Source organism: Scyliorhinus canicula, chromosome 17, assembly GCF_902713615.1.
Source record: "Scyliorhinus canicula chromosome 17, sScyCan1.1, whole genome shotgun sequence".
In the NCBI taxonomy this organism is placed as follows: domain Eukaryota; kingdom Metazoa; phylum Chordata; class Chondrichthyes; order Carcharhiniformes; family Scyliorhinidae; genus Scyliorhinus; species Scyliorhinus canicula.
The window spans coordinates 5,538,604-5,556,129 of record NC_052162.1 but is presented as its reverse complement, the minus strand read 5'-3'; the positions used below and the strand labels follow the sequence as shown (position 1 = coordinate 5,556,129).

At 60.2% G+C, this 17,526-nt stretch overlaps 1 protein-coding gene across 1 annotated transcript in view; it reads left to right on the top strand.

Moving 5' to 3' along the window:
- LOC119952384 overlaps positions 1-17,526 on the top strand; it is a 397,406-nt gene that overhangs the window by 40,511 nt on the left and 339,369 nt on the right. Inside the window, exon 10 of the mRNA XM_038776091.1 lies at positions 12,997-13,050. Within this exon, the coding sequence (XP_038632019.1) occupies positions 12,997-13,050 (54 nt within the window). The remainder of the gene's footprint in view (positions 1-12,996; positions 13,051-17,526) is intronic.

Genomic DNA, 17,526 nt, shown 5'->3' with positions numbered 1-17,526 from the left:
CCATTCCGATCTACATCCCCAAGGCCTTTTTCAAAGTGTTGGACAAACTTATCATGGCGTTCGTATGGGGGGTAAAAATGCTAGGATCCCAAAGAAGGTCCTACAAAAAACAAAATCCAGGGGGGGGCTAGCCCTCCCGAATCTACAATTCTACCACTGGGCAGCAACAGCCGAGCGAGTAAGGGGATGGATCCAGGAGCCAGAAGCCGAGTGGGTGCGTGCGGAGGAGGCCTCCTGCATGGAGACCTCCCTCCGGGCCCTCGCCACGGCAGCACTCCCATCCCCACCCAAAAAACACTCCAGCAGCCCAGTGGTGACAGCCACCCTCCAATCCTGGAACCAACTGCGGCAGCAATTTGGCCTGACCAAAATGTCGGACAAGGCTCCCATATGCAACAACCATAGGTTCACACCAGCACTGACTGACGCCACCTTCAAAAGATGGAGGCAGGACGGGGGGGACACTGACAGTCAGGGACTTATACACGGATGACAGGATCGCAACACTGGACGAACTGACAGAGAAATTTCGGCTAGCCGGGGGGAACGAGCTACGGTACCTGCAGCTCAAAAACTTCCTACGAAAGGAGACAAGGACGTACCCACAACCGCCACGACAGACACTACTGGAAGACCTACTGGACGCAAGTATCCTAGAGAAAGGGAACTGTAGCGACATGTATAACCGACTGGTAGAAAGGGACGACACTGTACTAGACGCAACAAGAATGAAATGGGAGGATGACCTGGGGATGGAGGTAGGGTGGGGACTCTGGAATGAAGCACTGCATAGGGTCAACTCCACCTCCACGTGCGCAAGGCTCAGCCTGACGCAACTAAAAGTGGTACATAGAGCCCACTTAACAAGAAACCGTATGAGTAGGTTCTTCCCGGAGGTGGAGGACAGATGTGAACGGTGCCAAAGAAGCCCGGCCAACCACGCCCACATGTTCTGGTCTTGCCCCAGACTTGTGGAGTACTGGACAGCCTTCTTCGAGGCAATGTCCAAAGTGGTGGGGGTGAGGGTGGAGCCATGCCCGATAGTGGCGGTCTTCGGGGTTTCAGACCAGCTAGATCTATTCCTGGGGAGGAGGGCGGACACCCTTGCCTTTGCCTTCCTGATCGCCCGGCGTAGAATCCTGTTTGGCTGGCGGTCAGCAGCACCGCCCAGAGCTGCAGACTGGCTGTCCGACCTCTCGGAATCTCTCCAAATGGAGAAAATCAAATTCGCCATCCGAGGGTCAGACGACGGCTTCCACAGAACGTGGGAGCCATTCATGCAATTGTTCCGGGACCTGTTTGTGGCCAATGAACAAGAGGAAGAATAGTCGGGTGGCCAAGAATCAGGGGAAAATGGACGGGAATCGGAAGAAGGTAGCCGGGGTGGGGGGCTACGGGTTCGTTATGGGGGTTTGATGGCTAGCTAAGGCCCAAAACCACACTGTAAATAATTGGCTATAAATATGTGCCTCGGCCATATTGGGGAATGTAAAATATGTATGCTGGCTAAAGGGGGCGGCCACAGTTGTTATTATGAAGATGCTTACCTGTAAATATACATGTTAATTTTTGCGTGTTTTTTTTTCTCTCTAATAATTTGTAATTTGTTGGATATAAAATATGAAAACTCAATAAAAAAACATTTAAAAAAAAAAAAATGGGTGGAGCAGGTAGGGCGAAATAGAAGGTCAGTGATCAGTGAGAGCTGGGAGAGATTGGACAAAACTCTTCGGTGCACAAGACAAAGGAAGTGTTAATGGCAGCGTTAAGGACTGTAGAAGGTACTGATAGTGGCACAAAGTTAAAAAAGTTGAACAATAGAAGGTCAGTGGTCAGTGAAAGCAAAACATAAGAACCAGTGGCTGATGCCCTTGTTTCTTGGATTTCAAAAGGGATCAAGATGGAGGAGAGAGTCTAACATTGTTGAGTCCAGGAGGCTATAACCTGCCTCATCAGAAAATGAGGTGTTGTTCCTGCAGTTTGCATTGGGAATGACTGGGCAGCAGGTCGAGGATGGTCATATGGACATGACAGTAAGATGGTGAGTTGAAGTGGCAAATGAGGGCAGGTTGGGGTCCTGCTTGTGGACTGAGCGAAGGTGTTCTGCAAAGGAGTCACCCAGTTTGTGTTTAGTCTCCCCAGTGTAGAGGATACCGCATTGGGAGCAGCGAATACCATAGACCAAATCGGAGGAGATGCAAGTGAAATACCGCGTCACCTGAAACAACCGGTTGGACATCATTGACTTTTCCAATCAAATGTTGCTGACTGATAGGCTGCGACTGAGCACAATTCAGGTGAAACAGCATTAGTAAAGGCAGAGGGATTAGTGGCTTCAGTGAAGAGGAACAAAGAACAAAGAAAATTACAGCAAAGGAACAGGCCCTTCGGCCCTCCCAGCCTGCGCCAATCCAGATCCTTTATCTAAACCTGTCTCCTATTTTCCAAGGATCTGCTTCCCTCTGTTCTTCGCCCATTCATATATCTGTCCAGATGCATCTTGTCCGCCCGCTCACACCAGCGGGATTTTCCGTCCGCTCACTCCAGTGGGATTCTCCGGCCGCTCACTCCAGCGGGATTCTCCGCCCGTTCACTCCAGCGGGATTCTCCGCCCGTTCACTCCAGCGGGATTCTCCGTCCGCTCACTCCAGCGGGATTCTCCGTCCGCTCCCTCCAGCGGGATTCTCCGTCCGTTCACTCCAGCGGGATTCACCGCCCGCTAACTCCAGCGGGATTCTCCGCCCGTTCATTCCAGCGGGATTCTCTGTCCGCTCACTCCAGCGGGATTCTCTGCCCGTTCCCGGCAGCGGGATTCTCCATCCGCTCATTCCAGCGGGATTCTCCGTCCGTTCCCAGCGGGATTCTCCGCCCGCTCACTCCGGCGGGATTCTCCATCCTTTCCCGGCAGCGGGATTCTCCGCCCGCTCACTCCGGCGGGATTCTCCGCCCGCTCACTCCAGCGGGATTCTCCCCCCGCTCACTCCAGCGGGATTCTCCGCCCGCTCACTCCAGCGGGATTCTCCGCCCGCTCACTCCGGCGGGATTCTCCGTCCGCTCACTCCGGCGGGATTCTCTGTCCGCTCACTCTGGCGGGATTCTCCGTCCGCTCACTCCAGCGTGACTCTCCGCCCGTTCACTCCAGCGGAATTCTCCGTCCGCCCACTCCGGCGGGATTCTCCATCCTTTCCCGGCAGCGGGATTCTCCATCCGCTCACTCAGGCGGGATTTTCCATCCACTCACTCCAGCGGGATTCTCCGCCCGCTCACTCCAGCGGGATTCTCCGCCCGCTCACTCCAGCGGGATTCTCCGTCCGCTCACTCCAGCGGGATTCTCCGTCCGTTCCCAGCGGGATTCTCCGTCCGTTCCCAGCAGCGGGATTCTCCGCCCGCTCACACCAGCGGGATTTTCCGTCCGCTCACTCCGGCGGGATTCTCCGTCCGTTCCCAGCGGGATTCTACGTCCGTTCCCAGCAGCGGGATTCTCCGCTCGCTCACACCAGCGGGATTCTCCGTCCGCTCACTCCGGCGGGATTCTCCGTCCGTTCCCAGCGGGATTCTCTGTCCGCTCACTCCAGCGGTATTCTCCGTCCGCTCACTCCAGCGGGATTATCCGCCCGTTCACTCCAGCGGGATTCTCCGTCCGTTCCCAGCGGGATTCTCCGTCCGTTCCCAGCAGCGGGATTCTCCGCCCGCTCACTCCAGCGGGATTTTCCGTCCGCTCACTCCAGCGGGATTCTCCGTCCGTTCCCAGCGGGATTCTCCGTCCGTTCCCAGGAGCGGGATTCTCCGCTCGCTCACACCAGCGGGATTCTCCGTCCGCACTCTCCGGCGGGATTCTCCGTCCGTTCCCGGCAGCGGGATTCTCCGTCCGATCCCCGCGGGATTCTTTGTCCGCTCACTCCAGCGGTATTCTCCGTCCGCTCACTCCAGCGGGATTCTCCGTCCGCTCACTCCGGCGGGATTCTCTGTCCGTTCACTCCAGCGGGATTCTCTGCCCGCTCACTCCGGCGGGATTCTCCGTCCGCTCACTCCAGCGGGATTCTCCGTCCGCTCACTCCAGCGGGATTCTCCGTCCGCTCACTCCAGCGGGATTCTCCGCCCGTTCACACCGGCGGGATTCTCCGTCCGTTCACTCCAGCGGGATTCACCGCCGCTAACTCCAGCGGGATTCTCCCACCGCTCACTCCAGCAGGATTCTCCGCCCGTTCACTCCAGCGGGATTCTCCGTCCGTTCCCAGCGGGATTCTCCGTCCGTTCCCAGCAGCGGGATTCTCCGCCCGCTCACTCCAGCGGGATTCTCCGCCCGTTCACTCCGGCGGGATTCTCCGTCCGCCCACTCCGGCGGGATTCTCCATCCTTTCCCGGCAGCGGGATTCTCCATCCGCTCACTCAGGCGGGATTTTCCATCCACTCACTCCAGCGGGATTCTCCGCCCGCTCACGCCAGCGGGATTCTCCGTCCGCTCACTCAAGCGGGATTCTCCGTCCGCTCACTCCAGCGGGATTCTCCGTCCGCTCACTCAAGCGGGATTCTCCGTCCGCTCACTCCAGCGGGATTCTCCGTCCGCTCACTCCAGCGGGATTCTCCGTCCGTTCACTCCGGCGGGATTCTCCGTCCGCTCACTCAAGCGGGATTCTCCGTCCGCTCACTCCAGCGGGATTCTCCATCCGCTCACTCCAGCGGGATTCTCCGTCCGTTCCCAGCGGGATTCTCCGTCCGTTCCCAGCAGCGGGATTCTCCGCCCGCTCACTCCAGCGGGATTTTCCGTCCGCTCACTCCAGCGGGATTCTCCGTCCGTTCCCAGCAGCGGGATTCTCTGTCCTCTCACTCCAGCGGGATTCTCCGTCCGCTCACTCCAGCGGGATTCTCCGTCCGCTCACTCCAGCGGGATTCTCCGTCCGCTCACTCCGGCGGGATTCTCCGTCCGTTCCCGGCAGCGGGATTCTCCGCCCGCTCACTCCGGCGGGATTCTCCGCCCGCTCACTCCAGCGGGATTCTCCGTCTGTTCACTCCGGCGGGATTCTCCATCCGCTCACTCCGGCGGGATTCTCCGTCCGCTCACTCCGGCGGGATTCTCCGTCCGCTCACTCCAGCGGGATTCTCCGTTCGTCCACTCCGGCGGGATTCTCCGCCCGCTCACCCGGCGGGATTCTCCGCCCGCTCTCTCCAGCGGGATTCTCCGTCCGCTCACTCCGGCGGGATTCTCCGTTCGTTCACTCCAGCGGGATTCTCCGCCCGCTCACTCCAGTGGGATTCTCCGTCCGTTCGCTCCGGATGGATTCTCCGTCCGCTCACTCCGGCGGGATTCTCCGCCCGTTCACTCCAGCGGGATTCTCCGTCCGCTCACTCCGGCGGGATTCTCCGTCCACTCACTCCAGCGGGATTCTCCGTCCGCTCACTCCAGTGGGATTCTCCGTCCGCTCACTCGAGCGGGATTCTCCGTCCGCTCACTCCAGCGGGATTCTCCATCCGTTCCCAGCGGGATTCTCTGTCCGCTCACTCCAGCGGGATTCTCCGCCCGTTCACTCCAGCGGGATTCTCCGTCCGCTCACTCCGGCGGGATTCTCCGTCCACTCACTCTAGCGGGATTCTCCGTCCGCTCACTCCAGCGGGATTCTCCGTCCGTTCACTCCGGCGGGATTCTCCGTCCGCTCACTCCAGCGGGATTCTCCGTCCGTTCCCGGCAGCGGGATTCTCCGCCCGCTCACTCCAGCGGGATTCTCCGTCCGTTCCCGGCAGCGGGATTCTCCGTCCGTTCCCGGCAGCGGGATTCTCCGCCCGTTCCCGGCAGCGGGATTCTCCGCCCGTTCCCAGCAGCGGGATTCTCCGCCCGCTCACTCCAGCGGAATTCTCCGCCCACTCATTCCGGCGGGATTCTCCGTCCGCTCACTCCAGCGGGATTCTCCGTCCGCTCACTCCAGCGGGATTCTCCATCCTTTCATGGCAGCGGGATTCTCCATCCGCTCACTCCAGCGGGATTCTCCGTCCGCTCACTCCGGCGGGATTCTCCGTCCACTCACTCCAGCGGGATTCTCCGTCCGCTCACTCCAGTGGGATTCTCCGTCCGCTCACTCGAGCGGGATTCTCCGTCCGCTCACTCCAGCGGGATTCTCCATCCGTTCCCAGCGGGATTCTCTGTCCGCTCACTCCAGCGGGATTCTCCGCCCGTTCACTCCAGCGGGATTCTCCGTCCGCTCACTCCGGCGGGATTCTCCGTCCGCTCACTCCGGCGGGATTCTCCGTCCACTCACTCCAGCGGGATTCTCCGTCCGCTCACTCCAGTGGGATTCTCCGTCCGCTCACTCGAGCGGGATTCTCCGTCCGCTCACTCCAGCGGGATTCTCCATCCGTTCCCAGCGGGATTCTCTGTCCGCTCACTCCAGCGGGATTCTCCGCCCGTTCACTCCAGCGGGATTCTCCGTCCGCTCACTCTGGCGGGATTCTCCGTCCACTCACTCTAGCGGGATTCTCCGTCCGCTCACTCCAGCGGGATTCTCCGTCCGTTCACTCCGGCGGGATTCTCCGTCCGCTCACTCCAGCGGGATTCTCCGTCCGTTCCCGGCAGCGGGATTCTCCGCCCGCTCACTCCAGCGGGATTCTCCGTCCGTTCCCGGCAGCGGGATTCTCCGTCCGTTCCCGGCAGCGGGATTCTCCGCCCGTTCCCGGCAGCGGGATTCTCCGCCCGTTCCCAGCAGCGGGATTCTCCGCCCGCTCACTCCAGCGGAATTCTCCGCCCGCTCATTCCGGCGGGATTCTCCGTCCGCACACTCCAGCGGGATTCTCCGTCCGCTCACTCCAGCGGGATTCTCCAACCTTTCATGGCAGCGGGATTCTCCATTCGCTCACTCCAGCGGGATTCTCCGCCCGCTCACTCCAGCGGGATTCTCCGTCCGCTCACTCCAGCGGGATTCTCCATCCGCTCACTCCAGCGGGATTCTCCATCCGCTCAATCCGGCGGGATTCTCCGCCCGCTCACTCCGGCGGGATTCTCCGTCCGCTCACTCCGGCGGGATTCTCCGTCCGCTCACTCCGGCGGGATTCTCCGTCCGCTCACTCCGGTTGGATTCTCCGTCCGCTCACTCCGGCGGGATTCTCCGTCCGCTCACTCCGGCGGGATTCTCCATCCGCTCACTCCGGCGGGATTCTCCGCCCGTTCACTCCAGCGGGATTCTCCGTCCGTTCCCAGCGGGATTCTCCGACCGTTCCCAGCAGCGGGATTCTCCGCCCGCTCACTCCAGCGGGATTCTCCGCCCGTTCACTCCAGCGGTATTCTCCATCCTTTCCCGGCAGCGGGATTCTCCATCCGCTCACTCCGGCGGGATTCTCCGTCCGTTCCCGGCAGCGGGATCCTCCATCCACTCACTCCAGCGGGATTCTCTGCCCGCTCACTCCAGCGGGATTCTCCGTCCGCTCACTCAAGCGGGATTCTCCGTCCGCTCACTCCAGTGGGATTTTCCGTCCGCTCACTCCGGCGGGATTCTCCGTCCGTTCCCAGCGGGATTCTCCGTCCTTTCCCAGCAGCGGGATTCTCCGCCCGCTCACTCCAGCGGGATTTTCCGTCCGCTCACTCCAGCGGGATTCTCCGTCCGTTCCCAGCAGCGGGATTCTCCGCTCGCTCACACCAGCGGGATTCTCCGTCCGCTCACTCCGGCGGGATTCTCCGTCCATTCCCGGCAGCGGGATTCTCCGTCTGTTCACTCCAGCGGGATTCTCCGTCCGCTCACTCCGGCGGGATTCTCCGTCCGCTCACTCCGGCGGGATTCTCCGTCCGCTCACTTCGGCGGGATTCTCCGTTCGTTCACTCCGGCGGGATTCTCCGCCCGCTCACTCCGGCGGGATTCTCCGCCCGCTCTCTCCAGCGGGATTCTCCGTCCGCTCACTCCAGCGGGATTCTCCGCCCGCTCACTCCAGCGGGATTATCCGTCCGCTCACTCCAGCGGGATTTTCCGTCCGCTCACTCCGGCGGGATTCTCCGTCCGTTCCCAGCGGGATTCTCTGTCCGCTCACTCCAGCGGGATTCTCCGCCCGTTAACTCCAGCGGGATTCTCCGTCCGCTCACTCCAGCGGGATTCTCCGTCCGCTCACTCAAGCGGGATTCTCCGTCCGTTCACTCCGGCGGGATTCTCCGTCCGTTCACTCCGGCGGGATTCTCCATCCTTTCCCAGCAGCGGGATTCTCCGTCCGTTTACTCCAGCGGTATTCTCCGCCCGTTCACTCCAGCGGGATTCTCCGCCCGCTCACTCCAGCGGGATTCTCCATCCACTCACTCCAGCGGGATTCTCCGTCCGTTCCCGGCAGCGGGATTCTCCGTCTGTTCACTCCAGCGGGATTCTCCATCCGCTCACTCCGGCGGGATTCTCTGTCCGTTCACTCCAGCGGCATTCTCCGCCCGCTCACTCCGGCGGGATTCTCCGTCCGTTCCCGGCAGCGGGATTCTCCGTCCGTTCCCAGCAGCGGGATTCTCCGCCCGCTCACTCCGGCGGGATTCTCCGCCCGCTCACTCCATCGGGATTCTCCGCCCGCTCACTCCAGCGGGATTCTCCGTCCGCTCACTCCAGCGGGATTCTCCGCCCGCTCACTCCAGCGGGATTCTCCGTCCGTTCCCAGCGGGATTCTCCTCCCGCTCACTCCGGCGGGATTCTCTGTCCGTTCACTCCAGCGGGATTCTCCACCCGCTCACTCCAGCGGGATTCTCCGTCCGTTCACTCCAGCGGGATTCTCCGCCCGCTCACTCCGGCGGGATTCTCTGTCCGTTCACTCCAGCGGGATTCTCCGCCCGCTCACTCCAGCGGGATTCTCCGCCCGCTCAGTCCAGCGGGATTCTCCACCCGCTCACTCCGGCGGGATTCTCCGTCCGTTCACTCCAGCGGGATTCTCCGCCCGTTCACTCCGGCGGGATTCTCCGTCCGTTCACTCCAGCGGGATTCTCCGTCCGTTCCCAGCAGCGGGATTCTCCGTCCGTTCACTCCAGCGGGATTCTCCGTCCGTTCACTCCAGCGGGATTCTCCGCCCGCTCACTCCAGCGGGATTCTCCGTCCGTTCCCGGCAGCGGGATTCTCCGCCCGTTCACTCCAGCGGGATTCTCCATCCGCTCACTCCAGCGGGATTCTCCGACCGTTCCCAGCGGGATTCTCCGACCGTTCCCAGCAGCGGGATTCTCCGCCCGCTCACTCCAGCGGGATTCTCCGCCCGTTCACTCCAGCGGTATTCTCCATCCTTTCCCGGCAGCGGGATTCTCCATCCGCTCACTCCGGCGGGATTCTCCGTCCGTTCCCGGCAGCGGGATCCTCCATCCACTCACTCCAGCGGGATTCTCTGCCCGCTCACTCCAGCGGGATTCTCCGTCCGCTCACTCAAGCGGGATTCTCCGTCCGCTCACTCCAGTGGGATTTTCCGTCCGCTCACTCCGGCGGGTTTCTCCGTCCGCTCACTCCGGCGGGATTCTCCGTCCGTTCACTCCAGCGGGATTCTCCGTCCGTTCCCAGTGGGATTCTCCGCCCGCTCACTCCGGCGGGTTTCTCCGTCCGTTCCCGGCAGCGGGATTCTCCGTCTGTTCACTCCGGCGGGATTCTCCATCCACTCACTCCAGCTGGATTCTCCGTCCGCTCACTCCAGCGGGATTCTCCGTCCGCTCAATCCAGCGGGATTCTCCGTCCGCTCACTCCAGCGGGATTCTCCGTCCGTTCACTTTTGCGGGATTCTCCGCCCGCTCTCTCCAGCGGGATTCTCCGCCCGCTCACTCCAGCGGGATTCTCCGTCCGTTCACTCTGGCGGGATTCTCCGCCCGCTCTCTCCAGCGGGATTCTCCGCCCGCTCACTCCAGCGGGATTCTCCGTCCGTTCCCTCCAGCGGGCTTCTCCGTCTGTTCGCTCCGGCTGGATTCTCCGCCAGCTCACTCCAGCGGGATTCTCCGCCCGCTCTCTCCAGCGGGATTCTCCATCCGCTCACTCCGGCGGGATTCTCTGTCCGTTCACTCCAGCGGGGTTCTCCGTCCGTTCACTCCAGCGGGATTCTCCGCCCGCTCACTCCGGCAGGATTCTCCGTCCGTTCCCAGCAGCGGGACTCTCCGTCCGTTCACTCCGGCAGGATTCTCCGCCTGCTCACTCCAGCGGGATTCTCCATCCGCTCACTACAGCGGGATTCTCCATCCGCTCACTCCAGCGGGATTCTCCGTCCGTTCCCAGCAGCGGGATTCTCCGCCCGCTCACTCCGGCGGGATTCTCCGCCCGCTCACTCCATCGGGATTCTCCGCCCGCTCACTCCAGCGGGATTCTCCGTTTGCTCACTCCAGCGGGATTCTCCGCCCGCTCACTCCAGCGGGATTCTCCGTCCGTTCCCAGCGGGATTCTCCTCCCGCTCACTCCGGCGGGATTCTCTGTCCGTTCACTCCAGCGGGATTCTCCACCCGCTCACTCCAGCGGGATTCTCCGTCCGTTCACTCCAGCGGGATTCTCCGCCCGCTCACTCCGGCGGGATTCTCTGTCCGTTCACTCCAGCGGGATTCTCCGCCCGGTCACTCCAGCGGGTTCTCCGCCCGCTCAGTCCAGCGGGATTCTCCACCCGCTCACTCCGGCGGGATTCTCCGTCCGATCACTCCAGCGGGATTCTCCGCCCGCTCACTCCGGCGGGATTCTCCGTCCGTTCACTCCAGCGGGATTCTCCGTCCGTTCCCAGCAGCGGGATTCTCCGTCCGTTCACTCCAGCGGGATTCTCCGTCCGTTCACTCCAGCGGGATTCTCCGTCCGCTCACTCCAGCGGGATTCTCCGTCCGTTCCCGGCAGCGGGATTCTCCGCCCGTTCACTCCAGCGGGATTCTCCATCCGCTCACTCCAGCGGGATTCTCCGCCCGCTCACTCCGGCGGGTTTCTCCGTCCGCTCACTCCGGCGGGATTCTCCGTCCGTTCACTCCAGCGGGATTCTCCGTCCGTTCCCAGCGGGATTCTCCGCCCGCTCACTCCGGCGGGTTTCTCCGTCCGTTCCCGGCAGCGGGATTCTCCGTCTGTTCACTCCGGCGGGATTCTCCATCCACTCACTCCAGCTGGATTCTCCGTCCGCTCACTCCAGCGGGATTCTCCGTCCGCTCAATCCAGCGGGATTCTCCGTCCGCTCACTCCAGCGGGATTCTCCGCCCGCTCTCTCCAGCGGGATTCTCCGCCCGCTCTCTCCAGCGGGATTCTCCGCCCGCTCACTCCAGCGGGATTCTCCGTCCGTTCACTCTGGCGGGATTCTCCGCCCGCTCTCTCCAGCGGGATTCTCCGCCCGCTCACTCCAGCGGGATTCTCCGTCCGTTCTCTCCAGCGGGATTCTCCGTCTGTTCGCTCCGGCTGGATTCTCCGCCAGCTCACTCCAGCGGGATTCTCCGCCCGCTCTCTCCAGCGGGATTCTCCATCCGCTCACTCCGGCGGGATTCTCTGTCCGTTCACTCCAGCGGGGTTCTCCGTCCGTTCACTCCAGCGGGATTCTCCGCCCGCTCACTCCGGCAGGATTCTCCGTCCGTTCCCAGCAGCGGGACTCTCCGTCCGTTCACTCCGGCAGGATTCTCCGCCTGCTCACTCCAGCGGGATTCTCCATCCGCTCACTACAGCGGGATTCTCCATCCGCTCACTCCAGCGGGATTCTCCGTCCGTTCACTCCAGCGGGATTCTCCATCCGCTCATTCCGGCGGGATTCTCCGTCCGCTCACTCCAGCGGGATTCTCCATCCGCTCATTCCGGCGTGATTCTCCGTCCGTTCACTCCATCGGGATTCTCCGCCCGCTCACTCTGGCAGGATTCTCCGCCCGCTCACTCCAGCGGGATTCTCCGCCCGCTCACTCCGGCAGGATTCTCCGCCCGCTCACTCCAGCGGGATTCTCCGCCCGCTCACTCCGGCAGGATTCTCCGCCCGCTCACTCCAGCGGGATTCTCCGCCCGCTCACTCCAGCGAGATTCTCCGTCCGCTCACTCCAGCGGGATTCTCCGCCCGCTCACTCCAGCGGGATTCTCCGCCCGCTCACTCCAGCGGGATTCTCCGTCCGTTCACTCCAGCGGGATTCTCCGTCTGTTCCCAGCAGCGGGACTCTCCGCCCGCTCACTCCGGCGTGATTCTCCGCCCGCTCACTCCGGCGGGATTCTCCGCCCGCTCACTCCGGCGGGATTCTCCGCCCGCTCACTCCAGCGGGATTCTCCGCCCGCTCACTCCAGCGGGATTCTCCGTCCGTTTGCTCCAGCGGGATTCTCCGCCCGCTCACTCCAGCGGGATTCTCCGCCCGCTCACTCCAGCGGGATTCTCCGTCCGTTCCCAGCAGCGGGATTCTCCGTCCGTTCACACCAGCGGGATTCTCCGTCCGTTCGCACCGGCGGGATTCTCCGTCCTTCCCTGGCTGTGGGATTCTCCGTCCGTTCACTCCGGCGGGATTCTCCGTCCGTTCGCACCGGCGGGATTCTCCGTCCTTCCCTGGCTGTGGGATTCTCCGTTCGTTCACTCCGCCGGGATTCTCCGTCCGCTCATTCCGGCGGGATTCCCCGTTCTGCCCTGGCTGCAGGATTCTCCGTCCGTTCCCGGGAGCGGGATTCTCCGTCCGCTCACTCCGGCGGGATTCTCCGTCCTTCCCTGGCTGCAGGATTCTCCGTCCTTCCCTGGCTTCGGGATTCTCCGTCCGTTCCCGGGAGCGGGATTCCCTTGTCCAGCTGCAGTGAATGGGAGATTGGGCTGTGCGCCAAATCCTCCGCCCTCGCTCGCAACGGAGAATAGTGGCTTTTGTGTTTAGACTGGAAGGTTTGAGAATTCTGGAATTTGACTTGACATTTAACTATGTTAACACCAACCACAGCAACACAGGTGCTGTGGGATGATGTTAATTCTTCAAAAATGGGTTTTCCCTTTGTCAGAACCTGACTTGGGCATTTTGAATAGAAGAGGGAAGGTTGCTGTACCGAAAACATTTGTAATTTGTGATGAATTATTACAAAGGCAGATCACTTTATTGACGGAAGGAATTCTCTAATATCTTTGCAGAAATACCCCCTACCTCTGTTGGAGTAACGGTGATTGAACAATGGCCAGAAGCAGGTAAACATCCAGTTCAACACCAATCGGTTTCCAAACTGTGCATAATTGCAAATCTGCTGTGGCTGAGCATGATTCAGGTGAAGCAGGGTGGGAATGTTAAGGGGATAAGGTGGCTCCGATTGAAGAGGAGGAATCAGAAAGAGGCCAGGAATGGGTGGAAAGAGAAGTAACGTGAAGGGAGAGAGAAATCCTGGGGATAAGGAAAGCAGGTGTGAAAAGGAGAGGGAGTGGCAATGGATAAGCCAGGGCGTGCAAGACTGAGGAGGGGGAACGAGTCGAGTGAGGACCTACCTTGGTGCGACTGTGTTACCCCCGAGTGGGGAAATTGCGAAACCTGGGTGTTATTCTCCTATCCAGGGCCCTAGATCCTACTTCCTGTGTGAGTTAGTGGTGCAGAATAAGTGAGTTATTCCACAGCCTCCGATTTCTGCTCTGTGACAATTTAATTTTCCCCCAGGGTCAATTATCTGACAGGTTTTGGGGGGGGGGGGGGGGGGGGGGGGGGGGGAGGGGGTAATTTAGGGGGTTTTCTGAGTCCAGACTTTATACTTTGTGTTGTCTCACAGCGCGAGGGTCGCGGGTTCCATTCCGGCCTTGGGTCACTGTCTGTGCGGAGTCTGCACGTTCTCCCCGTGTCTGCGTGGGTTTCCTCCGGGTGCTCCGGTTTCCTCCCACAGTCCAAAGATGTGCAGGTTAGGTGGATTGGCCATGCTAAATTGCCCTTTTTGTCCAAAAAGGATAGGTGGGGTTACAGGGATAGGGTGAGGAATTGGACCGAGCTAGGGAGACTGATTTACTAGACTATAGGGAGATGGACCCTTGACTGGGGGTGGAATAGTCAGGGTATCAGGAGTTTACATTTGGGCTGCACTATCCATCCTAAAGGACAACTTCACTGAAGCCTACTTGTGACAATTAAGTGATTATTATTATTATTGAACCCACTTATTTATTATGACAACCCAGTATTTCCATGGTCTGTTGTGGTGGAATTAGAACTTGAGTCTGTGGATTATTACTTCAGTGACATAACTGTGATGTTCGCTGTGTTACTGAATTCAGGACGGTTGGTGCAGTGTTCACAAAGATCACTGAATAGCTTGAACTTAAACAAAGCTATAAATTCATTCACACTAATTTAGATTTGGCACGTACTCCTAAAGAATACATAGTTGATTCATAACATCTGAACTACATTCATCTACAGCTAATCTCACTGTTAGTTTAAACTATGATCTGCTCTCACTTACACTATCTGTACTTTTGACTCTGATTCGCTAACTCCTGCACTCCTCCTTTCCCACAAGGCTTAGCATCACTGCCTTATTAGTTGTAACTGTAACTCCCTCCAGTGGCTACTCTCGACACAGCATTAACCCTTGCAGTTCTGATAGTTGTAATAATACCACAATAACCATTATGCTACTAAGTTCAGGAAGATAAAATGTATTTACCAATAGTGGAGTTAACTGAAAGAATGGAATAAAAAGTCACATCATTATCTAAAAGGTATGTGTTTGCAGCTGGGCAGGGCGCTGATGGGAGAGGCCACGAGTGATATGGGCAACACAGCCAGGACGGACAGCAGTGCCATAAAAAACCGTATGACCCTTCAGGCCAGCCAGGAAGAGTAGGCAGCACTGTGCCCCTAGCATTAGCCCCCAACCCCCACACCCATAACCCCCCCCCCCAGCCCAGGGGATGACCGAACCCCCATCCTGTACCTCCTGCCAGAACCCATTCCAGCCGCCATGGAGGGGTGCCTTAGCCACAAAGACCACCAGCTACCCACCCCCTGTGCTGCATGTATCCGACTGTCTAACATTGAGTTTTCTGTGTCAGCCCATCCCCCAGAAGGAGTCGGCACACAAGCGCCGTGAGAGGGAAAAGACCGGAGGGGGACCTTCGGACCTGCGACCCCTCACCTCAGCTGAGCAGCGGCACTGGACCTGATCGGTGGGCAGTCACCGAAGTAGATGTCGGCATCGGGCGAGCAAGTGGGACCCCGCCAAGTTGTAGATCCCAATGGCACATGTGTCACCACCCACACCTCCACCATTCCCACCCACCCCCCAAATTGCCCCCCTCCACCACCACCCGCCACCCCAACCGGTGGTCCAATCACGTGTCTTGTCTTGTGTCTTGCGGGATCACATAGCAGAGGCGGGGCCTTTTGTGCCCCCCGACCCCAACCACAACTCTAACCCCAGAACAAGAGCAGCGAGGAGGTGGGGGAGGAGGACATGGACATGGACGGGGGCCCCTGAGCTGCAGCCCGAGACAACCCGGAGCTCGAGTCTGGGGGCGACACTGACTTCCCATCACAGCTGTCCCCAACACCCCCCACCATCACAGAGACATTCGCCTCGGTTGGGCACTTTAGTGAAGAGGCTCCTTTGGCACTATCTGGCAGAACACACACATGTCATGGTTCAGCAAGTTGAGGTAGGAACCCCCGAGGGGGTGGACGTTCGGAGGGCGGCCTGACCCTAGGGACTAGCTGCCGTTTTGGCTTTTGGAAAGGGCAGTCCCATTGGTCGTGGAGATGCAGTCACAGAGCCAGGAACTGCATGAGGGGCTGTCAGCAACTATCCAGTTCCTGCAGGTACATTTGGAGGAGTTCAGCCGCCTGCAGGAGCAGGAGGCACTGCCAACCATGTGTGCCGCCCAGGCCAACACCACATGGGCAGCGTCGGGGGTGAAGGCTTTGAGGGGGCGAGGGTTTTGGTAATGGTGAGGATGTCCAAGGTTTCGGGCAATCTGTTCTGGTGGTGGTGAAGCCCAGGACAGGGCTGCCCTCTCACAGGCAGCCAGGGCCACCTGGACATTGCAGCGGCTCTCCTGAGCATGGCCCAGTCACAGCGGGCCATGGCTGAGAACGGCGGCGGCATTGCCCAGGCGCTGACCGATGTAGCCCAGACCCAGAGGGAGGTGGCGTAGTAATTGGCTGACGTGGCACAGACCCAGAAGGTTGTGGCACAGTCGCAGCGTGATGTGGTGCAGTTCCAGAGGGAGATGGTCCACTCTCTGTACTCCATGGCCATGAGCATCGAGACCCTTGTCGGGGCAAGCGTGGGCCTTCAGGACTGGTGGCGGGGGAGCCTCAGGGGGTGGCTCTGCTCGCACCCACACCCCATGGAGTACCCAGGGGCCATAGGGCACTGCGAGGGAAGAGGAGGCCTATGCTGGTGACTCCCGCAGGGGAGGTGCCATAACTGCGCTGCACCTCGGTATCCACCCCCTCTACCCCTTCCTGGCCCTGGCGCATTTGGTGGGCGGCAGACAGAACAGGATGGCACCACGCCACCTGGGACACCCAAGCAGCAGCCGGGCCCATCCATGCCCGGACGCCCCAGAAGACGGCCACCATTAAGGACCCAGCTCACAGGGTGGGAATCACAGCAGACCACCTCAACTCCTGCTGTACCATCTGATGATCCACCGAAAGGTAGCGTTAGGGCCTGTTTGGACAGAATGGTAGACATCGGTTAGGTTGGCACGGGTGCTGGGCACTGTATAACAATAGAGGCTAGGGCATAACTCTGTGTATATTATTAAACACAGGTGCACAATGTTACAATCTGCCCCAGTGCTCTATCAGAAGGGTGTGAAGGATCGGCTGGTCAGGGCTGGCCAAAGAGGGAGGCACAGGGAGTGGGCAGGAGGGTGGGATGGGCGAATGTTGGGCTTGCCCCAGGATCCTAGTTCACCCCTGCCTTGTCCTATCCCTCTTCCCCCTTCCCCCACCACCGCCACCCTAAGGATCCGATGGGGCCGCGTGATGGAATGGCCAGCTCGCATGCAGGGATCAACCAGGTGGACGGTATTGGGCACTGACGTGTATGATGCTCAGCTCATGGTCACACACCAGCTGCACGTTCATCGAGTGGAGCCCCTGTCGGTTTGTGTAGCGCGCCCTGTCATGGGCCGGCGCTAGTGGGACAACAAGCATCCCGTTGATCACCCCCTGGACCCGGGGCATCTCAGCAATGACGGTAAACCTCTCTGCCCCGGCATCCTGGTGGACTTGGCCCGCGTTGAATTTGATAGATTGTGGTGACTGGACATTTTGGGCCTCCGTCACGGCGTGGATGCACCTGTGTGAGATTCAGGAGAGGGTCCTCACTCAGCACCTGGAAGGATCCCATGGCATCGAGGTTCAGGGTGACTGCCACCTTGACGGCCACCAGGAGTAGGTGTCCTTCCCCATTCCCGCGCGCTGCCAGGTGTGCCATCACCTGGCAGGTACCCTCCCTCTGCTCAGCTGGAGTCTTTGGCATGCCCAGCCAAGCAGGTCCTCGAATGACAGGTACTGCCAGTATACACAAGGAATCATGTGGTGCCTCCTTCCCACCTCCTCCTCTGCCTGTTGGGCATCTGGCTCTCCATCCTCACCGGCTGCCTCCTGTTCCTCCGAAGCAGGCTCCGCTGCTGCAGGGTCCTCCCCGAGCAGCTCCAACACGGACAGCCTCACTG